Consider the following 27729-nt stretch of genomic DNA (forward strand, 5'->3'; position numbering starts at 1 on the left):
TCTGGTGCATCCCTTCACTGACCTCAAAAATCTCATTTCGGCCGCCTGTAACCTGCTCCACTCCCTTCTCTTTGGTACCCAGGTTTCAGAGCCATACAAAAGTGTAGGACGGCCATTACTTTATCAAATTTGAGTTTCGTCTCTTTTCGGGCTTTATTTTTGAGAGTTCTGTTAATAGTTCCGCATATGTACTGGAATCTGTTAATTTTTGCATTCAAGTCGTGGTCTTCCTCGTATGTAATATCACATCCCAAATATTTGAAATGTGATACCTGTTCCAGTATTCTGTTGTTGAGAACTATTTTAGAACGTATTGGAGACTTTCCCAGAAACGCCATCACTTTTGTTTTGTGCAAGGAAATCCTCATGTTATATTCTGAGCTCAGGAGATGGAGTTGATATATTGCTCTTTGCAGATTGTCCTCTGATTCCTGCAATATTACTTGATCATCTGCAAACCATAATGAATTGACAGCAATATTGTGTGTTAGTTGTATACCTGGGTGAATTTGTTGCTTCCACTTCCTACAAAGGTCGTCCGCATAAATATTGAAGAGAGTTGGTGAGAGAGGACAACCCTGTCTCAAACCAACATTGATAACAATTTCTTCTGACTGGGAGCCTGAGCAGTCTAGGATTATTTTTGTCTCGCTGTACAAACTCTTGATGACTTCGACTAAATGAATTGGGAAACCTCGTTTGATCAACTTATCTAACAATAATTGACGATTGACTTTATCAAAAGCTTTTTCGTAGTCCACGAATGCAAGGTGTGTCTCTAAATTGAATTCTACTCTTTTTGCTATGATCTGTTTCAATGAGAAAACATCGTCCATACATGATCGGCCCTTTCTGAAACCAGCCTGCTCCTCTAGTAGAAGTACATCAGAGATTTTCCGAAGTCTATTGTTCAGAATTCTGCTATACAATTTATAGACATTGCTCAACAAGCATATACCTCTATAATTATTCGGGTCTTTTCTGCTCCCCTTCTTGAATAGAGATATTACTAAAGCCTTTCTCCACTCCTCAGGCACATAACGTGATGTCCAGCACATGTTGATTAGATGAAGCAGTCGAAATTTCAGTAATGTTCCGCCATATTTTAAAAGCTCCATATTTAGCAGATCCACCCCAGTTGCCTTCCTATTTTTCGTTTTATTGAGGGCTTCTTCCAACTCCTCAATGCTTATGAGATCAACATCACTCACTGGATCCATCCGCTGGTCAATACTTTCCATGACTGGCAAATCTTGTTCATACCACAGTTCTTTGTAGTGTTCAATCCATTCATGTTTGCTCACATTTTTTATCTCAGCCATTTCTTTGACCGTACTATTGAGGTGTCTCATCCATTTGTAAGCAACTTCCTGCCTGCCATGAAGGTCATCTTCTATTCCTGAGATGAATCTGTCCCATGAATCTTCATGTGCTTTCCTAACAGTTGTTTTCGCTATATTACGTTTGAGCCGATAATTTTCTTTTGTGTGGTCTGTTGGTGACTGAAGGAGTTCCTTGTATGCTTTTTTCTTGTCTGCAATAGCTTGAGAAATCTCGTCGTTCCAAATTTTCAAACCTTTTCGTCTTTTAACAATTTTTTTCGTGCCAAGTATTTCATGGGCTACTTCTTTGATAGTGTCTTTGATATTTTTCCATTCGCCTTCAATTGTTGCTGCTGTCGGTCTTGTAGAGAGCCTTTGTGTTAGTCTTGTCTGATATAAAGTTCTTATACTCTCGGTTTGCAAAAGATACACTTTGAATCCGTTGTTCTCCGCTTTGTTTTGAGGTTTACTCGCTTTCCTCCATCTTGTCCACAAATTAATTTTGGAAACCACGAGGAAATGGTCACTGGCTACATCACTACCTCTATAAACTCTGGTATCCTGAACCTGTCCGGACAGTTTCTTGTTCACAATCACATAGTCAATCAGAGATCTGTATCCTCTCCCTGTCCAGGTATATTGTGTATGTCTTTTTTTCTAAAGAATGTATTTGTGATCTTCAGCTCATTGTATGTGCAAAAGTCTCGCAACTGTCTACCATTCTCATTCAGGTGATATTCCCCAAATGTTCCTACCACCTGTGGAATCGGCTGGTTTCCTACTCGAGCATTCAAATCTCCAGCTACAATCACATAGTCTGCTTTGTTGCATGCGGTCAACTGTTTCTGTAATTCTTCATAGAATTCTATCGTAGCCTCTTTTTTTCCTTCTTCAGGAGCATATGTGCCAAATAAAGTCAAGTAACCTCTGTCCATCTTGAATCGGACCCTTATTATTCTTTCACTAAGAAAGGAGTAACTCTCTATTCTATTTTTCCATCTCTGATCAACCAAGACCATCACTCCAGCGCTAGCTCTCCTATTTTGGTCTACTCCACTCCAAATTTCAATGAACTCTCCCCAATCTTTTGTTCCCTTCAGCTTCTTCTTAGTCTCCGTTATCACAGCCAGGTGTATCTTATGCTGTTTCAACTCTTGCATCAGCTCCACCTCCTTCTTATTCACTCCTCTCACGTTCCATGTTGCAAAATTCATTGTTTCCGTTATTCCAAATCGTTTTTTCTGTAGCAGTCCATTTTTATTATCCGTTGTTCCAGAGCAAAATAATAATAACCTCAATTATAGAAATGTTTAATTTGATCACTGAAAAATAGATTTTTCCTACAGATACCTTGAAAAGTGACCATTTCTGCACTGATTGCAGGCTGCAAAGAATCACTTTTCCGCTCTAGTGCGCAAAGTATTACTTTGCGTACTCCAGATTTGCAGCATGACAACGCAAAATAGTTAGTAGGTTATATGGAGCACCAGTGCAGGAAAATAAAAATTAAGTTGGTAACAATGTCTGTGGTTAGATAAGAATCATCAAAGGCTATATGGCTACATATTCATGATAAAATCCCAATCTAGAAATCCAAAACAATAATAATGTTTATCTAAATCATAATTAAATAATAACTTCTCATCATTTGATAATAAATAATGTTTCTTTTCTATTGACAGTAATAGTTATTTCAACTCCAAGCAATGAGAATGTAGCAAACACACATTATGAAATTCGAATTTTCAGGTTAAATAATTACCATTCGAAATCCATGTCAATAAAATTAATAAAATAACATTAGAATATACTACAATAAATTTTTTTCTGTTGTCCATGTTATTTTATAAATATTTTTTAGTTTACTTATAGTATTTTTCGGTAATTTTAGTTAACCATAAGTCTAAATATCTGAATACTGTTTTTAGCTGGATGAACCGAAGTTATATAGGTACGATTCTTCCCGCTAGGTCGCGCGCTTGTCGGTTCAGCCATCCCAATGAGCTGTTGGCGTGTATTTTGAATGCGAATTTTTTGTTCTATCTGTATTTTTCTGATTCTTGAATGAATAAAAATGAGAACTTTGGCTGAGAATTTTCAACTACAATTGGATTATTACTTTTTAAATGAATTAAGGTTGTTATTAATATCAGCATCACACACACAAACATTTGATGGATTTCAGCCATCATTTTACCCATAATTACCCACTTTTCATATTTGATGGTAACTGTAGGAAAAATTTAATGTGAAATACGTGCGCAAAGTTCCTCTGCTGCACTCAAGAAACCATTCCGCCCTCGCCTACAGCTCAGGCGTAAACGTTTCTTTCGGTGCAGCAAACTGTCACTTTGTGCACTAGTTGCACAAATAACTATTTCCTCCACCTACTGTCTAAAGTACTTACTTTACTCCCTGAATCATAATACTAAAGTGTCACTTTTCCGCTCTCGGTAGTGGAAAACAGAAAAACTCCCTAGGGAGCAAAAGTGACTCCATTTAAATAACATGGGAAGCATCTCTATTTTAAAATGTTCCTTTACGCAAATCTCGGAGCCCGGTAATTTAAACTAACAGCAAGTGACAACGAAAATGAAAGCACTGTTACAAGTGATTGGATTTTCTGCCGAAACTCTCAAGTTGATCATTTTCCAGTTCCTATCATTGATATGTCTAGAGGTAGGCGAATTGGGAAGCAGTTACCGGATTTCAGCTACTCAAACCTCGAATATGTACCGATCTCAGTTGCCAATGGTATTTGCACAGTGGAAACGACTCACAATGAAGAATTCACGATCTTCCATAGTAACGTACAGTCAATAAGAAATAAACTTGGACAACTCGAGATTTTTCTTCACTCAAAGTTTACACACATATTGTGTATTAACGAACATGGCTTACAGAGGAGGAGCTATCACTGTATGTCCCATCAGAATTTGTTTTGGGTAGTAATTATTGTAGAAAGTCTCGTACGCATGGGGGCTCGGCCATATTTATCAGGGAAAACTTGAGTTTTGATGTTATCGATGTGAAAAATATCAGTGCAGATTCTGTTTGTGAAGCATGTGCGGTGCATCTGACAAAACTGAATATGGTTATTCTTACTGTATATCGTACACCAGACTCTGATGTAAATAGTTTTATAAGCAGAGTAGAGGACATACTTTTAATAATCATGACAACTAATTTTAGATATCTTGTACTAACCACTGACTGTAACATGAACCTATTAGAGACTGGTACATCAATTGTTCAGGATTTTCTATTGCTGATGAAATCTTTTGACCTGTATCCAACTGTAAATGAACCTACAAGGAACTCCTCATGCTTGGATAATATATTTATCAATTCTTTTTCTAATAAATTAGACTATACCTTGCTCGAGCAGAATTTATTATCAGATCATGCCGGTATATGGCTTACATTAAAGTTAGATCATAAGGAATTTAATAGTAAGAGTAGTAGGAAAATAGTAAAATCCAGATTGGTAACAGAAACAAGATTAAGGAATTGCAGTTCTAGTCTGTTGAATATTGACTGGTCTTTTCTATTCAGTAGGCCTATAAGTGATGTTAACCTGGCTTTTAATCAAGTCTTGAAATGTGTATTGTCAGTTTTCAATGAGAAATGTCCAATTGTTTCTAGATCAGTGAAGGCTGGTAAGTTTAAGAAAAATAGATGGTTTAATCAGGATCTTCGTAATATGAGAGCTGTATTGATATTATATTATAATAGATGGAAATCGACAAGTAGGGAGGAGGATAAGAAGAATTTTAAAAAATATAAGAAATTGTATGCCTCTGCAATAACAAAGGCAAAAATAGAGGCAAATGATCTGTTAATTGAGGACTCTAGAAACAAGTGTAGAGTGGCATGGAATATTGTCAAGAGTGAGCAGTGTAAGAGAGCACCAAAGAAAATTTCTATTTCTGCAGAGGTTTTTAACAGTTATTTCATAAACTCAAGCATTCAGACAAATAATGGGGAAGTTGATGGTGCACCCAGTCATCTTGAGCTACTTGAAAACTTTGTATGGGAACGAAATGAGCGGGAAGACAATTTTCATTTACGACAGATAGATTCTTCCACCGTTAGGACAATTGCTATGCAGTTGAGTTCATCACGGACTGCAGATGTGTATGATCTATCTAATTATGTTATCAAGCACATTATAGATGCATTACTGCTTCCTCTCACTCATTTAATAAACCTGATTTTTGTAACTGGGGTTTTCCCAGACTCTCTGAAATTGACAAAGATAATCCCTGTTTTTAAAAAGGGGGACCACAGTAAACCAGAGTGCTACAGACCCATTGCCATAGTTCCTATTGTAAGCAAAATCATTGAAATGTGTGTATCGATTCAGCTTTATGAGTATTTTACATGTAAGGGTTTATTGTATTGCCATCAATATGGGTTTAGACCAAAGCATTCGACAGTGATGGCTATTGAATTTGTAGTGAATGAAATACTGAAAGGCTTTGAAAAGAAATTAGTAACTGGTGCGAAATTGATAGATTTGAGCCGGGCTTTTGAGAGTATCCACCATGGAAAATTGTTGGATAAGTTAAACTTCTATGGTGTTAAAAATAAGGAACTTAAACTTATCCAATCATACCTAATCAATAGGAAACAGAAAGTTGTGGTCGCTGACACGTCGGAAAATTCTCAATATAGGAAGTACTAGCAGGTGTTCCTCAAGGCTCCGTACTTGGACCATTTCTGTTTCTGATTTTTATGAATGACCTTCAGTCCAATGTTCACACTTTACCTGTGCTCTATGCAGACGATACCACTCTGATTAATTCTAATGTAAGTAGGAGGGTTGTACGGAATATGCTGAACCAATCCTACGTTGATGCAAAGCAATGGTTCACCTCAAACGACTTGTGCATTAATGAGAGCAAGACAGAAGAAATATTCTTCTCACTCAATAATAATGTATTAGCAGATGTTGGTGTCACCTCTGTTAAGCTATTGGGTTTGAACTTGGATTCAAAGCTTGATTGGCATGTGCATATCACTGAACTATGTAAGAGACTGGCTAGAGTTACATTTTTGCTCCGTAAATTAAAATTCTGCGTTAGCCATCAAGTTTTAAAAACCACTTATTTTGGATTGTTCCATTCTATTCTATCATATGGTGTTTACCTTTGGGGAAACTCAACCCATAGCATCAGGGCATTTTTGTGGCAGAAAAAAGTTATAAGAATCATAAGCAACCTTGGTGTTAGGGATTCATGCAGAGAAGCCTTTAGACAGTTGAATATTATGACCCTACCGGCACTTTTCATTTATCAAAATCTGTTACAGGTGAGACAAAAAATTTCCAGTTTTGATACCCAGTCAAATACCCACAATTTCAATACTAGGAATAGGGAGAATTTAACAGTGCCTCACGTTCGACTGAGGAAAACATACAAAAGCCATTATTTCCAGCAAATAAAACTATTCAACAGGCTGCCGCTAGAAATTAGAGCGCTTCCAGTTGGTCGTTTCAGGATGGTCGTTAGCAAGTGGGTTACATCTAAGTCCTTCTATACAGTGGAAGAGTTTCTTGAAGGTGATATTGTTATTAATGTTTAGCAGAGTTGAGTTTGTATAAGAATTTTTCATAAAATAAGCATATTGTGATAATGTTACACTTGTGGTACAGTGTTGAGTGTTTTAGTTGGTTTTGTGTTTTGTTTTATTGTTTGATTGTATTCGGTTGATTCAGTTTTTGGTTGTATTGTCACTTGGTAATCTTTTGTTTGTATTGTGATTTCCGCCAGTGATATGATTATGTTATTTTTATTGTACTGTTTGTATTGTGACTTTTGCCTATTACTGCACTGTATATGTTTATTGGCAATAAAAAATATCTTATCTTATCTTATCTTATCTTAAAAACTTACATTGTAATAGGTAAGAAGGTCTAAGCTCAGATGAGGAAGCATATAGAGTAGTCAGTCATTGAGCCAAATAAATTCAATACCACAAACAGATTTGATCAACATATGAAATATATGTTTGTATGCTAAAATTATTACAAACTTAATATCACTATACTAAAAAAATGTATAAATATTTTTCATATTTCATGCTATTCAAAATACCAGCCAACGAATATTCCTTATTAACTAATCAAATTTGAAACGGGAACTTCATCATAGCTGTAGTTGTGGCGGCCATTGCTGTTACAACTTTTGCCGACAGATAGCGCTGTCGGCGGAGAACTATGATTATAAGCCAGCTGTAATAGATAGACAAATAAAATACAAAATCTAGATAATCTATATATATATATATAAAAGCGAAATGGCACTGACTGACTGACTGACTGACTCACTCACTCACTCGCAGAACTAAAAATCTACCGGACCAAAAACGTTCAAATTTGGTAGGTATGTTCAGTTGACCCTTTGGAGGCGCACTAAGAAATCTTTTGGCGATATTTTAACTCTAAGGGTGATTTTTAAAGGTCTAAAGTTCGTCTTTTAGCATGTATATTCTTCTTATTCTCTTAATTATAATTGAAAGAAGGCCATATAATATGTTAATATAGAACTATAATCTAGAGAGAGTACCTCTTCGAAACAGTTGTTAACTGGAAACTAAATTAATAATTTTGTCAGGTTGGCACCAAGTTGAAGATTGAGATGCATTTATCGCGGAAAAATTGATTGGGCACTGCTACTTCAATCGGAGCTATTCCTGGGAATATTATATTACTAGCCGTCAGGCTCGCTTCGCTCGCCATATCCGTTCAGCCAGACGTTTAGTCTGGACCCCCGACAGACGAGCGAAGCGAGCCTGCTGATCTCATTCATGGATGATCCAGTCGGGGGTCCAGGGGGCGGAGCCCCCTGGCTAGACAGATATGGCGAGCGAAGCGAGCCTGACGGCTAGTAACTAATAGAATCTAGATATACAAGTATTATAGTATTCTTTACAAATAGAATTACTTTTTTTCCGAGGTTGATGCCCACATGAGCTCTCCAGGCTTGTGCGTGGGTGATGAGGCGGATGATAATGAGAAATGAATGGATCTACAGTTTTAGGTGGGTTCTGAACCACCGGATAATATAATACAATTGATATTTTTCAAAAAGAATGAACAGTTAATATCTCATCGGATTTACCGGTATCAACTATCTTCCATTTAAGGCAGTGACAAGGCAGACAAATGGCAACGCTGTTCTCCCATCTTCCTTTACTGCAATCATAATATGACAATCACTATAGAAATTGACAAAATTCGTTTGGGTGATATACTCCAGGCACCAAAAACCTGCCAAACTCAAGAGAGGCCCACTCTCGGAGCCGAAATAAGGGTGACAAAATCAATCGGCCAATTTTCATTACACGACCAATTTGATTTCGATCCGCCGAATCTTATTTACGGCCGGTAATAGCCTTTATTACTTGTGCGTCGGTTGGGGGGAGCGAATTTATGAACCATAGAAAAGCTGTGAAGAGCCCACTCAAAGCTTCTGATTGATGGAAATGTGTATGCGCTCCAATTGAGTTATCAATGCTCAATTGCTCGGTGATGGAGTAACTAGGAACGTTGAGAAGAAATAGAGGATGAGCCTAGAGCAATGGTCTCCAACCTCTTATGTATGATAACCCACCTTTGGACATATAGTTTCGTAAACCAATATCTTGAATCTTGAGCACGGTTGAACAAAAGTCTGTTAAATTCTAACGGTGTAATGTAACCGATTATTTGACATGTATTTTCACAGTCTGAGAGTGCCTATTAATTAAAAATCTGGTGTGGCGCACTCACACAACTTTCCTTGCCGTTATGAAAATTGATCACCTGATGCTAGTGTTCCCGCGCATCTCAAGTCTACTATTCAAAGATTTGAGCCAGCTGGTGACAGGGCAATAACGCTGGAGACACACGAGGTCTGCTATCTCTTCATAGTGAATAATTTAATAGAATCAACAATTGACAACAGTTTGCAATTGGATAATCACATTTTCTCGAATTTCAAGCTTATTTTAAATTTAAGGTGAAAATGTTATTGAACATAAATTGTAGAGATTTTCATGCTTGATCTTTTCCACTCGAAATTTTTTGTTTAAACAGTATCTGAAGCCTGATAATTGAGAATCTAAGATCAAACTTTACATAGATGGGGCGGAGCTCCTGAAATTTTTACAGATATGGGACTTATGGCAGTTGATAGAGCTTATCGATGACTATCTCAGGTATAACTTTAATCGAAATCGTTGGAGCCGTTTTCGAGAAAATCGCGAAAAACGCTGTTGTTGACAACATTTCTGCCATTTCAGCCGCCATCTTGTAACGCATTTGATCGAAATTGTTCGTGTCGGATCCTTATATTGTAAAGACCTTACGTTCCAAATTTCAAGTCATTCCGTTAATTGGGAGATAAGATATCGTGTACACAGACGCACATACACACACACACACACACACACACACACCACACACACACACACACCACACACACACACACACACACACACACACACACACAACACACACACACACACACACACACACACACACACACACACACACACACACACACACACACACACATATATATATATATATATATATATATATATATATATATATATTATATATATATATATACACATACACACATACATACAGTACAATACCCAAAAACCACTTTTTTGGACTCAGGGGTCCTTGAAACGTATAGAGATTTAGAAATTGGGGTATCTTAATTTTTTTTGGAAAGCAATACTTTCCTTACCTATGGTAATAGGGCATGGAAAGTAAAAATTAAAAGTGTTGACGACGGTGAAAATGCATGTAAAATAATCGGTTAAATTACAACGGTGATCAAATGACATGATTGTTGCCATGACAACCTAAGAGAAGCCAAAGAAGCTGTCTTAAACTAGCACTTAATCGCAGTTAGAATTCAGCCTATGCTACTTTTGTTGAGAGTTTGGTCACAAATTTAAATAAAACTAGTCCGTTACTTTTGTTATCAAGATATTGAGAAGATTGGAAAATAATCTATATATATATAAAAGCGAAATGGCACTCACTCACTGACTGACTGACTGACTGACTCACTCACTCACTCACTCACTCACTCACTCACTCGCATAACTAAAATCTACCGGACCAAAAACGTTCAAATTTGGTAGGTATGTTCAGTTGACCCTTTAGAGGCGCACTAAGAAATCTTTTGGCAATATTTTAACTCTAAGGGCTGTTTTTAAGGGTTTAAAGTTCGTCTTTTAGCATGTTTATTCTTCTTCTCCCAATCTCTTAATTATAATTGAAATTTCCATATCATATGTTACTATAGAACTATAATCTAGATAGAGTACCTCTTCGAAACAGTTGTTAACTGGCAACTAAATTAATAATTTTGTCAGGTTGGCATTAAGTTGAGTTGACTTTGTTAGGTTGGCACCAAGTTGAAGATTTAAATGCATTTATCGAGGAAAAATTGATTGGGCACTGCTACTTCAATCCTGGGAATATTATATTACGAGCCGTCAGGCTCGCTTCGCTCGCCATATTCGTTCAGCCAGACGTTTAGTCTGGACCCCCGACTGGATTGTCCTAACATGATAAAAATGCAGGCGAGCGAAGCGAGCCTACTAATCTCATTCTTGGACAATCCAGTCGGGGGTCCAGCTGGCTAGACGGATATGGCGAGCGAAGCGAGCCTGACGGCTAGTATGCCTATATATCTCATATGATGCGGATAGTATGAATTATCTATGGGCCGGTTTCCGAGCTTGGGATTTAGCCAAGTTCTAGACTTTAAACAGCTGGAGTCAGAAAATTGGTTTTCCGGAACAGGGGGTTGTCGCAGTTTTTACTAGTAGTTCTGTGAACAGTAGACCTCGCGCTCAGTAAGTTACATTGACCTGTTGTTATGTTTTCTCAATAATAATTAAATATTCAATTTTAAATCAATTCAAAATGTCTAGAAAAAATCCTAAATAATAATTGACCGAAGTGAGGTCTAAGATTCAAGTCGACGATTTGGCATTTCTCTTAATGTTTAAATGTTTATATGTTGCGCATTTACGGCGAAACGCAGTAATAAATTTTAATGAAATTTGACAGGTATGTTCCTTTTTTGATTGCGAGTCGACGTATATACAAGGTTTTTGGAAATTTTGCATTTCAAGGATGATATAAAAGGAAAAAGGAGCCTCCTTCATACGCCAATATTAGAGTGTAAATCAGACTAGGCCTATAGAATTATTCATCATAAATCAGCTGACAAGTGATTACACAGATGTGTGGAGAAGCCAGTCTATTGCTGTATATACATAAGGTCAATAGTTTCAATCAGGTACTTGTGGAAGAGAACACTGCGTGAGGTCTAGTGCTCACAGAACTACTAGTAATAAACTTAGAGCTTTCTGTCCTATCGTACCGGGACGTGTCGTCCCGGAATGTGAGTGTGTGCGCTGTTATCAGGTCTGGCTGCAAATGTCTACAACGTTGATGGAAAGATACATTTTCAAGATGTTCGATGTTTTTGAACGAAGTGTGTAGTTGACCGAGCGAAGTGAAGTCTAAGATTCAAGTCGACGGTTTAGCATTTCTCTCAATGTTTAAATGTTTCAATGTTTAAATGTTTATATGTTGCGCATTTACGGCGAAACGCTGTGATAGATTTTCATGAAATTTGACAGGTATGTTCCTTTTTTGATTGCGCGTCGACGTATATACAAGGTTTTTGGAAATTTTGCATTTCAAGGATAATATGAAAGGAAAAAGGAGCCTCCTTCATACGCCAATATTAGAGTAAAAATCAGACTATAGAATTATTCATCATAAATCAGCTGTCGAGTTGACTATAAATTGCATGCCATGACGCATACAATTCAATATCTCAATGTAACTTGGTAAAAAATTAGCAGCTGTGTAGACTATAAATATCATGCCTCATTGCATGCCTCATTGAACGCAATTTTTATGCACTTTTAAATAGGATGCAAAGAACTTATAACAGCTCGTCTGGGCGCCCAGATGTCTTCTGGTTTTCTCGCGCTAAATTCCGGAAAGCGTTATATGATAATTAAATCTTGTGTAAGCATGATCTGATCAAAGAAATAGTTGGTGTATCAGTGTGGATGTGCTTATGGTTTAGGACGTCGTTATAACTGCGCGAGGTCTACTGTTCACAGAACTACTAGTTAGTGTTTGAAACGTTTAAGAGGATTGCTGAAGTTAAGTTGCAAAAGAGGACTTTGGAAATCTTTTTTAGTATAAAATTCTGTATAAAATTAAGTTGGAATTGAAATGTTCATCAACCAAGTGCAAGATTGCAGTGAAAGTTCATTAAGAAGAGTATTTTTGAACAAATGATGGTTTAATAATGGATAAATCTCATGTTATAATGAAACTTACCAGTTTCCAGAAGGCACTTCTTCATAGTCTTCATCGTAGTGAAGTCCATTGCTGTAATCTTCGACCTGAGGCCCGACTGGATCAGAATCAGACCACACTGAAAATCGAAACAGAAGATAAACTATTATTTCCACAATCACAATAAATTAGATAATCATCACAGTAATGTAGAAAATACATCACACTAATAGAACGAAAATGAACAAACTAATTATTCATGACCCAATGAAACGGGTTTCTAGGACACGTATTGAATTCCATTAAACCTATAGATGAAACTGGGCTGAAATATCTAATAATTCTGACGAAACTGGGCAAGACCGAAACTTCAAGACCTCAGAAGTGAGGTCTAAGAATCAAGTCGACGGTTTGGCATTTATCTTAATGTTTGAATGTTTGAATGTTTGAATGTTTGAATGTTTAAATGATTAAATGTTTATATGTTTGCATGTTTTTATGTTGCGTATTTACGGCGAAACGCGGTAATAGATTTTATGAAATTTGACAGGTATGTTCCTTTTTTGATTGCGCGTCGATGTATATACAAGGTTTTTGGAAATTTCGCATTTCAAGGATAATATAAAAGGAAACAGGAGCCTCCTTCATACGCCAATATTAGAGTAAAAATCAGACTATAGAATTATTCAACATAAATCAGCTGACAAGTGATTAGACAGATGTGTGGAGAAGCCAGTCTATTACTGTATTTCCATAAGGTCTATAGTTTCAATCAGGTACTTGTGGATGAGAATACTGCGTGAGGTCTACTGTTCACAGAACTACTAGTAATTCTGACGAGACTGGGCTGGAATATCTAATAATTCTGACAAATCATAACCTTTTTCGGACCAATCTCCGATCAAAATTCGGGAATGGAATAGTAAGGGTTATAAGGCCGTTTTTCCATTCCAAATCATTCAATAAATAAATTCCTAGACATCTCTAAAAAGATCTATCTGTACCTATAGCCCGTTTTTCCATTCCAAATCATTCAATAAATAAATTCTTAGACATCTCTAAAAAGAGCTATCTGTACCTATAGTGAGGTCCACGTTATAATGGCAGTAGAGAAAGATAGGATAGCAGCGTTGCCGATTCTCTGCCTTGACACTACCTTCTATAGAGGATAGCTGATACCACTATATCTGATGTTATATACTAACTGTTCATTCTTGATTGAAATAACCAATTATTTCTTATATGTCAAGAAAATATGTTTTCCAATGATTAAATAATAAATTTTCATAATTGAAATTGAATATTTTTCGATTCTGGAATACAAGCAGAGACCTGAGACGAAAAATGGGTAAAAAGATAAGGAATATTGCCAATGAAGAAGGGAAGGTGATATCAGAGCCCAAGGAAATATTAGCCACGTGGAGACTGCATTATGAAAAGAAGTTTGGATGGGAGGGGGATGAAGGTGAGGAAGTGCGGGATGGAGGAAGAGCAGAGGCACAAGAGGAGAATGATGAGATAAGCATGCGGGAAGTGGAAGAGGCAATAAAGGATATGAAGATTGGAAAGGCACCAGGGATGGATGAAGTGGACCCAGATTATATAAAATATGGAGGATCTGGAGTCAAGCGGTATCTATGGCAACTATTCAGAAAAGTTTGGAACAGCAATGAGGTCCCCAAAGATTGGGAGAAGAACATAATAAACCCAATTTATAAAAAAGGAAGAACTGTAGAATGTGACAACTACCGTGCAATCTGTCTATCTTCAGTGGTACTAAAGATATATTCCAGGATAATTGAAAAAAGACTAAGGAGAGAAGTGGAGGAAAGACTGGAAGAGGAGCAGAGTGCATTTAGAAAGGACAGACAAACCCAGGACCACATATGTACAATTAGAAGGGTGATGGAGATATATATGGAGGAAGGAAAAGACCTATTTATGGCATTCTTAGACCTGAAAGCTGCATTTGATTCGGTCCCAAGAAGAGAAATATGGAGTGCCATGAGAGAGTTGGAAGTCAGCGACAGATTGATAGGAGCAGTACAAACGTTGTATAGGAAAACGGTTGGAGTGGTAAGGATAGATGGGGAGGTATCTCAGGAATTTGATATGAGAAAGGGTATGAAACAAGGAGATAGCCTCAGCCCCCTGCTCTTTATACTCTTTATGAACAGCATACTAAAGTATTGCAAAAGAAACACCCCAAAAATGAAAGTGGGTCATAAAATCTTAGACCAGTATACTTACAGGCCTTGGTATTCGCAGATGATATTGTTCTGATGGAAGACAGTGCAAGGAAACTCCAGAAGGCAGTTGACGTATGGGAAAAGGTTTTGTCAAGAAGATCAATGGAGGTGAATACGAGCAAAAGCAAGATTATGAGGGTAGCGGTGGGAGAGAGAGAGAGAGAGCTGTGGAATAACATGCAAAGGAAAGGCCCTGGATGAGGTAGACCAGTACAAGTATCTGGGAGCAATTATCTGTGCAGATGGAAAACTAGATAGAGAAATTGCAAACAGAGTGAAAAAAGCAATGAATGTTTATTTCCAGCTGAACAGCACCGTGGTTGGCAAAAGAGAGTTAAATATGACGACAAAGAAAAGAATATTTAATTGTGTGTTTGCTCCAACTCTCATTTATGGCAGTGAAAGCTGGGTAACCCTCAAGAAACACTGGAGTAAGGTTACTGCAGCAGAAATGAGGTACCACAGAAGAGCAATAGGAAAGACAAGACACGATAGATGGCGAAATGAGAGAGTGAGAGGAGAAGTGGGAAGAAGAGCACTGATGGAAGACATAAAAGAAAGGCAGCTCAAATGGTTTGGACACCTCACTAGAATGCAAGAATGTCGCCCAGTAAAGGAAGTGGTGGAGGCTAGGAGGGAAGGAAAGAGGCGGAGAGGTAGACCTAGGATGAACTGGGAAGGCTATCTGGAGGAATTGGGGAGGGAGAGAGGCAAGACAATGAGAGATATGAGAAGAATGGCTGAGGATAGGACTGCATGGAGGAGATGGATCGAGGCTGGTACCCTTACGCTGTAACGGCAGAGGGGGTCAAGAAAAAGAAGAAGAAGAAGAAGAAGAATATTTTTCGAATAAGTTATATTTTTACATTGTCAAAAACAATCTGGCAACGTTACAGAAAAAGAAAAGGTATATTTTCAGATTAATGTATCAACGCTCTCTGCTTTGTCGAATGATAGACAAGGATAGCAACACCAATGTTAACACCAATGTTGAGTACTGTCATTATAACGTAGACATCACTATAGAAGACATTATTGGATCTAAATCATAATTTCACTATAGAAGACATTATTGGTACCATTAATCATAATTTCTCTGGATGTTAGACGGCACATCCAGAGGATTTTATTCATAAATTCAAGAACATTACATATTTTTTACATTTTCAATATAACAATTACAATTACATTAAATCACATATCTGTTTACTTAGTCTATGATTCAACCTATAGATTTGACAAGTTTCTTAAAACTGAGCCAAAATATATATTATTCAATCTCTACAATAATTTTCCGACAAGAGCCATCCTTTACCTAGGTCATACATAGCTTTTATCGTGATAAGCAATTAGAGAATATTAATAAGTGAATATCTAGAGTCGATATAAACCAATTTTAATAACAGAAGTGGACTGTCAATATTGAATCCTACGATATTCATACGATTCAAGCATTAATAAACTTGAGCTTGAGTCAATAAATCAGTTTCTAGAACAAAAGTCGACGATAGAATGGATTTAAGGATTTTCGTACAGAGTGTAACTGGAGAGAAGGGTGGAGTGGACATCAATTTGTCGCAAGCAAGACAAGTGGAAAAAGACGGAAAAGGACGGAAAAGGACAGCCTGTTTCATCACTTAGCCACTGCTGCCTACACCATTTGCTCTCACTTAGTTAATTAGATATGAAGAGAAGAAGAATGCTGTAGCTGAACGAAGAGAGAAAAAAATGCTGGAGCTAAACAAAGAGAGAATAGGATAATGACTGAAGCTTAACGAGGAGAGAATATAAAAGAAGATTAAGCTTAACGAATAGTGAGAAAGAAAAATGATGAAGCTAAACTAAGAGAGAATATGATCATGACTGAAGCTAAACGAACGGAAAAGAAGAAAAATGCTGGATCTTAACGAAGAGAGAATAGGAAAAAGGCTGAAGCTTAACAGAAAATGAATAAGAAAAGTTACACATGGAATTAAATAAGGAGGAAGAAAATTGCTGGATTTAAACGAAGAGAGAATAAGAAAGGCTGAAACTACACGAAGAGAGAAGGAGAAAAATGATGAAGCTAAACGAAGAGTGAAAGAGAAGAATGCTGAAGCTAAACGAACGGAGGAGAAAAATGCTGAATCCAAGCGAAGAAAAACTAACGTTTGGGAGCTGGGAAGAAGAAGATGAAGTAGGGATGAATAAAGGTGAACAAGATCGGAGGAAGAGAGAAGTGGGAAAAGTGAAGGAGCAGATGAATAGGAAAGAACAGGGAAGATAATGAAAATGAAGGAATGGACGAAAATGACGGAGAAGATCAGTTGAAACGTGCAGATGTGGTGGCAGAGGAGAAACAAGATTAATATGACCAATTGAGGAGATAAATTTGATAAAAATTCAATGAAGTGGAGAGGAAGAAAGGGAAAGAGAGAGAGAGGAAAGCATCTGGTGGATTATTCAAAAAAAAATAAGTAAAAATGAAAAGAAATAAGATTACAAGAATGAAGGAAAATACAAGGTGGAATGAGTAGGAAGGAGGTGAAGACAGTGAGAGGAGTTGAAACATCAGTATAAGAAAACGATAAGAAAGGTAGCAGAAGATAATAAGGAGAAAGAAAATGGAGAGGAAGCAGGAAGTAAAAAGAAAGGAGAAAGATTGAGAGGAATGAAGAAGGACCAGGAGTGGAAGACAAAGAGAGTGTTGAAGATATAGCATGGAACAAGTAGAGAAGAGATAAAGGTCAAAGCAGAGGAACTGTTAAAACAGGAAAACAACTGAAAAAAGAAACTGGTAAAAGATGGAAAGAATAGGCCATAATAATGGAGGTTCGTCTTTCAAAACTTGAAAAAACAAAAATGAATGACATTGCAGAGGGGAGAAGAATATGAGACGGACGAAGAAGGAGAGGACCCTGAAAGAAAAAGTGAGAAAAATGAAAAGTACAGACATAAAAGAGTGATGAGGTACGAGAGCGAGGAAGGGAGTGAGAGAGAGAAAGAACCGAAGCGACCCAGAGAAGACTGACCAAAGTAATAGATTGCGCAAATTTGTCAGCAATCTCACAGGGGTTCCACCCTCGACTAAAGGCAAGAGAAACAAGACGAAGAAGATGAAGAAGAAGAAGAAGAAGAGGAAGAAGAAGAAGAGAAGAAGAAGAAGAGGAAGAAGAAGACAGGCGAACCGGAAGAAAACCATAAATTACCAGAAGCCAGAAGGGCAGCAAAGCCTTAGGTCATAATGTGTGACCTTTGTGTTTGTGGTCACCTTCACCTGTGAAGGGGAGAGAAGGAGGGGAGAGGAGGGTTAAGGAGGAGGAGGAGAAGGAGAGGGTGAAGGAGAAAGTAAGGGGATTAATGTCATAGAGGAGCTCGATCAACTCTAAGATGATGGAGGGATTAATGATGATGCTGATGATACTGATGATGATGATGGTGGTGGTCACATGACTTGGAAGATGGCACTGTCTCCTGAATAGGGCGGACTTGACACGACATCATTCATCATATCCTATCAAGACAATTGCATTGTTTCGTTATATTGTGGGGAGTTTTGAGTACCTTTTGAAGTGGGAGAAAATTTAATAACAAAGGTTGTTACTGATAACCGGAAAAGATACCCAAAAATGGAATTCCGAGTAATTATTATTAAATAATCACTGTATTCTTTATCCTATTCATCTATCAACGATGATTTTGACCTCTATATCATTATTATTCTGTTTCGAATAAGATTTACTTTTTTCTGTCACAATCTCGGAATAATTTCACAATAAATAATATGACAAAACGAATAATCTCTCATGATAGTAGGCTAGTCTATATTATTTAACAAACTATTGTCAATTAGAAATTAATATTTTATCATTTTCAATTCTTGACATGTATGCTGAGACCGGTAGTGTTTATAAATAAGGTTTAAAGATAACTACATATTGCCATTGAGAAACAATAGCGTAAGATTAGCGTAATCACGCTATTGTTCCTCAATGGCAATATGTAGTTATTTTTATATTAGTCAAACAATGTAGCCCTATTATAATATGAGGAAATTGAAAGTTGAATGTGGGCATAATTCACAAGCAGCACAATAACATTATTATTAACAATATTATTACAATTATATTAACAATATTATTAATATTATTATATTACAATTACATTATTAACAATATTATTCATCAATTTCACTATTACTATTGCATAACTTACAAAGCATAATTCTTACTGATTTTGAATAATTTTCATAAATTATCATCAACTCTTTGCCTATTATATAGGCAATTATAGTTGGTAAGGTATTTTCCTTTTTTTCAGCACACCTCATCATTCAGTAATTTTGGATTTTTTATTGTGTTATTATAATATATTTACTGTAACTGAAATTGAAATTGAAAGTGTTGTTGTAATTGTATTATTGTATACTGTTTTTTATTGAATAACTTCACTTGTATGGGCTACTTTATTGAAATTAATAAAAACATGAATTACCCTTTTTATTTAAAACATTGAAAAACGTTGAAATGTTTTAAAGTTTTGAAATGTTTTTATACTGTTTTTCATTGTATTTCTATTTTGTTTATCTATTGTATTTCATTGTATATTGTTTTTCATAGTATATCTTGTGTGTTCTGAATGAATCGAATTGAATTGAACTGGCACTTGATAACTTGCACGACAGTAAAATTCTTTCCAAACTAAAGAGAAGGGAGAATTGAGAGCACGAGGAAAATGAAGCAAAATAGACGGAAGGCTTCCAATATACAACACTCAATCCAGTAAAATCGCCTGCAACATTTCACCAATCACAACAAAGCTGAATGCTATGCAAAGAGCAGAGTTGATTGTTGAGTAGGACTCTGACAATTATAGAGCGCGAACTTTTATAGGGCCCCAGCGACCACCCGACCTGACATATACGGGACAGTGATGTTGAGAGCTTATGCAAAAAGTGTGTGGAAAATCCTACCACCGAGTGAAAAAGGGATTTGAAAAAAATACAACGGGAGAAGTAGAGCTATAAGTGAGGGAGTGAGAGGTGATATGAGTAGAAGAGAGAAAGTTAGAAAGGATTCATGGGAAGACAGAGAAGAACTCAACAATGTGTAAGAGGAAGGGAGAGTTGTGGGTGAGGGAGTAAGAGGTGATAGTTGGAAGAGGAGAGATGGAAAGAGTAGATGAAGAGGGAGAGGGAGTGAGTGAGAGAACTCTGCAGAGTAAGAAAAAAGTGTAAAAAGGATGAGAAATTGAAGCGATGAGTGAAAGAGTGAGGTCATAATAGGAAGAGAAGAGATGAAGAGAGAGAGAGAGAGAGAATGACAGAGAAAGGGAGAGATAAGAGCATAATATTAAGGTGACGAAGAACTGAAAAAGGAGAAGCGAGAAAGAAAAGGAAGAAGAAATGGATAGAAAAGATATGAGAAACGATAGGAACCATAGATAAAGGGCGTGGAAGGATGATAGGGAGAAAAGAGATAGACATATTATTATTAGAGATTATAAAATAGAATTATAGTACCCTTTGGAATTAATATAATAATAGAATAAGAATACAAATTATAACTATTTGTTATATTATAACTATTACTCATTCTATTATTTTTTAATTTCAAAGGTATTATAATTCTATTTTTGTCATAGTCATTCAATTTCAGCTGTTTTACATCCATGAAATCAAGCCGGTAAACAGCTGATTGTAGAACAAAAAACATATGATTCTCATTACAGCATACTATACTGTAATAAAGTCATGTTTTCTTTACAGTCGAGTATGTTTCTCTAGTTCCGAATTAGGAACAGCAAAACTGCCGCATTTTAGCGCTCCAGGTGGATGTTTTGTCAACTACAATCAAGAAATTCCTGATTCGAAACTTGTAAACTAGGCTATGTTTATAGAATGCATGTAGTAATGTCAGCACAAGCAGGTAAATGTTTTCTGTTTCTCAATTATTCTTTTCTAGATTATCATGAAAAAAATAGTGTAAGTTACTTGGACGTGAATGTGTTTTGCAGTGCTCGAATGGAATTCTAGTCTCGGCTAACGCCTCGACTAGAAAACATAATTCTCGCCTGCAAAACGGCCCTTCCCGTCCTTGTGACTTAAGATACTATTTATAAATAGTACAAAAAAGTAGCTCTAAATTCATACATTTTTAGAAGATATTATTAGAGATAGAGTTATTATTATTATTATGAACAAAGACAAAAGGACTCTGACTTAGATAAAGGAGAAAGAATTTTGAGAAGTCATGTTAGGGGAAGTGATAATGATATAAAGAGAATATTCAAAATACACAAAAACCTAGGAAAAAGGATGGGAAAATAGGATGAGAGGATGATAAGAAGGAGATAATAAGAGGAGAGGAAGGAAAAGGATATTCAAAAAGTGTGAAAACTCCCAATAAATAGATTAGATTAGACATCTTTATTCATGTTCTGTATTATAGGAGAGATTGGAGGAAAATCAGGAAAAACTACAATTTCATACGAATGAAATAAATTCTACAAAAGAGAAAAAGCTCTGCTACGAATGAGAAATAAATGAGAGAGAAATACCGAAAAAGTAGAGCAATATTTATGTTAGGAAGGGATTGGATAATTTGAAGAAAATATGCAAAAGAGAGAACCTCAACCTAGCGATTAAAAATAGAGAGACAGAAATAAATAGTAGAGGATTCTAGAAAAGTACAGCAATAATTGAGTGAGGAGTGAATCCACTGAGTGAGAAAGGATAGAAAAAAAATCGGGAAAAGTATAGCAATAATAGTGAGGAAGCAAGAGGACAATAGGAAGAGGCGAGACAGAGATAGGATATGCAGTTTATTTGAAATTCTGAGTGGAGAGCATCCCATTAAAAGTGTGAATACGCTTTTCAGCGTGAACATAAAAGTGGCAACAAGGGACGCAGATTGAAAATGGAAAGGTTATAGCAAGGGGAAAAGAGTTAAAAGGTGACATTTTTGCACAATCAACATACTGTGGATGGGATGTGTGGTGGGGGGTCGACAAAGGGGTTTGAGGGGGGGTAAAGAGAGAGTGAGAGAGAGTGAAACAGAGAAATAAAGGGAGAGAGACCACTGTACGGAAGTCCATCGTGGTTCCCAAAGAGGACACAGGTTAACAACATATGTACAAAACACAAAAAGAGAGAGAAGAAAAGACAGTGAGATAGAGATATAGAGGGAGAGAGACCCCTGTACGGGAGTCCATCGTGGTTTATACAGTGGACACAAGTTTACAACACACATGTACAAAACACAGAAAGAGAGAGAAGGAAAGATAGTGGGAGAGAGAGAGAGAGAGACATATTGATTGATTGAGTACTTTATGTAGATTTCAATATATACTGGCTTATCCACTTATTACTTTCCTTGCCCTACTACCATAGGTAAGGAAAGTATTGCTTTCCAAAAAAAATTAAGGTACCCCAATTTCAAGTTTTCTATACGTTTCAAGGTCTCCTGAGTCCAAAAACATGATTTTTGGGTATTGGTCTGTGTGTGTGTATGTGTGTATGTGTGTGTGTGTGTATGTCTGTGAAACACGATAACTCCTTCCTAATTAACCGATCGACTTGAAATTTTAAACTTAAGGTCCCTATACCATGAGGACCGACAATAAGAAATTCAATAAAATTCAATTCAAGATGGCGGAAAAAATGGCGGATAATTACTAAAAAACCATGTTTTTCACGTTTTTCTCGAAAATGGCTCTAACGATTTTCTTCAAATTATATCATGGATAGCTATTTATAAGCCCTATCAAATAGCATAAGTCTCATTTCTGGGAAAATTTCAGGAGCTCCGTAATATTCTTGAGAAAAATGGCGGAAAATGACTAAAAAACCATGTTTTTCACGGTTTTCTCGAAAACGGCTCCAACGATTTTCTTCAAATTTATACCATGGATAGCTATTTTTAAGCCCTATCAACTGGCATAAGTTTCATTTCTAGGAAATTTCAGGAGCTCCGTAATATTCTTGAGAAAAATGGCGGATAATGACTAAAAATCCATGTTTTTCACCGTTTTTCGGAAACTGCTCTAACGATTTACTTCAAATCATACCATGGATAGATATTCATAAGCACTATCAACTGGCATGAGTCTCATTTCTGGGAAAATCCATGAATCCGTAATATTCTTGAGAAAAATGGCGGATAATGACCAAAACCAGGTTTTTCACGGTTTTCTCGAAAACGGCTCTAACGATTTTCTTCAAATTCAAGCCATGGGTAGCTATTCATAAGTCCTATCAAATGACATGAGTTTTTTCCTTGGAAAATTGCAGGAGCTCCGTAATATTCTGAGAGAAAAATGGCGGATAATTACTAAAAAACCATGTTTTTCACGATTTTTTCAAAATAACTTGACCGATTTTTTTCAAATTCATACTCTGTATAGTTATTTATCAGCTCTATTAACTGGCATGAGTCTCCTTTCTGGGAAACTAATGGGGGGGTCCACCCCATCCTTGAGAAATGGACTTTGTAACCTCCTACTCGTGCATGAGGTAGGTAGGTAGAGCAGTTCATAAAAAGAACACATAGTCGAGATATTTCATCTGTAGAACAGCTGTTTTGACGACTTTAAAAAAATGACGACTAAAAAAATCATTGAATTTCACAATTTACACAAAGGAAAAAGTACTCTGAAAACAATTATATATACACATATACAAAAGTCTGATCGTAGTTTCGAATATGAGCAAGGAAAGTTGTGTGAGTGTACCACACCAGATTTTATACAATAGCTTACAATACAGCAAAAGTATAGATGAATTTACATAATATAGACTAAGAAAATAATGATTGAACTGTATATGATATGAAAAAGCAATTTGTAATATAATAACTATAGATAATTATATTGTTATGCATCTACATAAATTGGCGAGCTTTGGACATAGGGAGAGATAGAGAGAGAAAGAGAAGAGAGAGAGAGACCCCTGTACGGCAGTCCATAGTGGTTTACACAGTGGACACAAGTTTACAACACATATACACACATACAACAGTGTCCTCCTATATAAAAGGTGCCTGGCTTTTGGTTTTCACAGATGGTAGAAATGGAAATGACAGAAAGGGTAGCTAAGGGAAGGGAAGAAAATAGAGGGAAAACTCAAAGAATAGCGGGAAAAACGAATCAATGAGAGCACAAGGGAAGGAAAACCAGTCGACAGCTTCAGATCTGAACCTTTTGTCAGGTGTTGTCCAATGGAAGGCAGATTCACTTTGAAATGCCAGCATTTCTCTGAAAGTTACTTAAATGCTCCCCGTTCAACTCATGTTGACAATAGACTGTAGAATTCTGACCAGAGTAGGATCCACCTCAAACTGTCAGCTTGTCTTATATATAACATCAATGTCCTGTAATTCAACAAATGCTGACATTTTAATGAGGAAAGGGTCTTTTTCTCGAAGTGGTCTCCAAGAGTATTGTACAGTTCTGCTCCATTAATTCCAAAACACGTCGCCAGACAGCGTTGCTAAACGACCGAGTTATCTTTTGTGTTTCCTCTCAGAGATGCCAGATCAGCTACTGTCAGATCTACTCCAGCCTGTCAGCATTAATGAATGGAAAGTATTGATGTTATCCATAAGGAATGCTGCCAAATTGATATGAATATATCTGAAGTCAGCATTGGTTTTAAATGGTAAGGGTTGATGCTGTTATTTTACAAGTGAATAATTTTACAAGTAGAAAAATCTGGTGTGCACTCACACAACTTTCCTTGTCGTTATGAAAATTGATCAACTGACGCTAGTGTTCCCGCGCATCTCAAGTCCACTTTTCTAAGATCTGAGCCAGCTGGTGACAGGACAATAACGCTGAAGATACACGAATTCTGCTATCTCTCCATAGTGATATCTCTTCGCAATTGAATAATCTTATTTTCTCTAATTTCAAGCTTATTTTCAATTTTAGGTGAAAATGTTACTGAACATTAATTGTAGAGATTTTCATGCTCAATCTTTTCCAATTGAAATTTTTTGTTTAGAATGTATCTGAAGCCTGATTATTGAAAATCTAAAATCAAACTTTGCATAGATGGTGCAGTGCTCCTGAGATTTTTCAGATATGGGACTTGTAGCAGTTGATAGAGCTTATCAATGACTTTTCTAGGTATGAATTTGATCAGAATTGTTGGAGCCGTCTTCGAGAAAATCGCGAAAAACCCTGTTTTTGACAACATTTTTGCCATTTTAATCACCATCTTGAATTGCATTCGCACAAAATTGTTCGTGTCGGATCCTTATAGTGTAAGGACCTTAAGTTCCAAATTTCAAGTCATTCCGTTATTTGGGAGATGAGAGATATCGTGTACACAGACGCACATACACTCACACACCACACACACACACACACACACACACACACACACACACACCACACACACACACACACACACACCCACACACACACACACACACACAACACACACCCACACACACACACACACACCACACACACACACACACACACACACACACACACACACACCACACACACACAACACACACACACCACACACACACCACACACCACACCACACACACACACACACACACACACACACACACACACACACACACACACACAACACACACACACACACACACCACACACACCACACACACCACACACACACAACACACACACACACACACAACACACACACCACACACACGCACCACACACACACACAACACACACACACCACACCACACACACACACACACACACACACACACACACACACCACACACACACGCACGCACACACACACACACACACACACACACACACACACACACACACACACACACCACACACACACACACGCACACATACAGACCAATACCCAAAAACCACTTTTTTGGACTTAGGAGACCTTGAAACGTATAGAGATATAGAAATTGGGGTACCTTAATTTTTTCGGAATGCAATACTTTCCTTACCCATAGTAATAAGACAAGGGAAGTAAAAATTTAATTTTAAAGGAGTTGAATATACGTTTTCGCCCCACTTGGATGTAATGAGCTGGTTTACGTGCGTCATATGGAGGCCGAAAGTGATTGTTTTCTGACCAGGCCGGTAAAATTTTTACGGCCCTAGGGCTGTAAAATAACCTTGAAGTCAGCTGATTCTGATTTGATGTGAACGTGTTCACAAAATAGTTTATGAAACGGAATCAGTTTATGCTTCTAGAATTGAATAAAGTTTTTGCAATAAGATACTATCATTTTATTTGGATGAATGAAATACAAATAATGGGATATTATAAACTATTCAAATTCAATTTTCAGAGTATAATAGAATCTAACCTCAGACCTCCTAGTACAGCGTTTATCATGGAACATGGTGGATAAACGGAATCATTTTATGCTTTTAGAATTCAATAAAGTATTCTGTAATAATATACTATCATTTTATTTGGATGAATAAAATACAGATAAGATATATATTATAAACTATTCAAATAATTCTATTTTCAGAGTAGAATAGAACTTCTAACCTAAACTTCGTTGACATTCAGATTGGCCAAATTTCAAGTGTGCTAAAACAGCTGATCAAAAACTTTTCATTCTTTGTGTTTATCATTCAATAATCAAAATATTTATAATAATATCATCTTATTGTCATTGGAAGAATAAAAAGTATAAACTCAACCTCTTACATAATTGAACATAATCTTTTAGGTTATTTAGACAAATCAGAATAAAAAATAAAAATACTTGGACAATTTCTTGATATTCAGATTACCTCAGATTTGCTAGAGCTATGACCTTCCACTTTTGCTTTCGGAAGTGCTTATAATAGACAATTATTCTCATATATATATTGTTTATTTTCCTGTGTGGCGAAAAATAACGTTCTCACCATGGGCAAAAATGTTTTCCGGCTCTCAATCTTTTCTAGTCCTCGCCTACGGCCTCGGACTTGAAAACCGATTTCGAGCCAGAAAAGTCCCATTTTCGGCCCTAGGTGCGAAATATACTATTTACAGTGAATATAACTGTGAGAAGTTGGGGGAAAAGGATTTTAGGGTGTTTCACAATGAAGGGAAAGGGAGATGTGATGAGTTGAACTGTATTGTTAGCGCTTGACCAGGGAGACTCAGAATGACTTAAAAACTGTCATGCGAAATTAGAACGCACTCTGGGTTGATTGGGAAATCTGGACTCACAGTTGATTTAGGCTCAACTCACACGTACATGACTCAGATGGAGAAGAGACTCGACTGTAGTCGAGAGAATGTGTTTTCAAATGGTGACGTCGCGGAGACTAGAATCGACTGGTCTTAGTGTCAGCATTTGGAAACACATGCTCTCGACTATAGTCGAGTCTCTTCTTGACCTGATTCGCGTAAGTAGTGTGAGTTGAGCCAACGAGATCTGAAATGAACGTTGATAGAAGAATAGTTGGGAAGGAGATGTCCAAAAGGAAACTGTGCAAAGAATAAGTTAACCAGTACTCCTACTCTCCCATTTGTACATTCAAATTCACATCAGAGAGGTTATACAGAGTGTTTCAGAAGTAGTATCGAATATTTTAGGGGTATTGTTCCTGGATGATTGGAGACTACAAATGTCGTATTAGAAGTGTTCAAAACTCAGCGGTTAACCTTATAGCTGCCATTTTGCTTTTTCACTGACGAATTTTTATCTCAGGAACGGAAGTATTGATCTGAAATTTGGCATGAATATTTATTCTATGAAGACTCAACTTCAAAAAACAAATTCGATATACGTATTCAAAATGGCGGCCATTTTAAGTTTTTGATGACGAATTTCTCGAAAACCTTTCACTTTACAGAAAATTTACAAGAGAAAAAAGT

General features: G+C 36.8%; 1 protein-coding gene across 2 annotated transcripts in view; it reads right to left on the minus strand.

The window, feature by feature from the left end:
* The window catches only part of LOC111054449 (tyrosine-protein kinase transmembrane receptor Ror), a 388262-nt gene that overhangs the window by 69674 nt on the left and 290859 nt on the right, over positions 1-27729 (minus strand). For both annotated transcript variants that reach the window (XM_039430062.1, XM_039430061.1), the window contains exon 3: positions 12703-12799. In XM_039430062.1, the coding sequence (XP_039285996.1) occupies positions 12703-12799 (97 nt within the window). The remainder of the gene's footprint in view (positions 1-12702; positions 12800-27729) is intronic.

The sequence above is a fragment of the Nilaparvata lugens genome, chromosome 6, assembly GCF_014356525.2.
Source record: "Nilaparvata lugens isolate BPH chromosome 6, ASM1435652v1, whole genome shotgun sequence".
Lineage (NCBI taxonomy): Eukaryota > Metazoa > Arthropoda > Insecta > Hemiptera > Delphacidae > Nilaparvata > Nilaparvata lugens.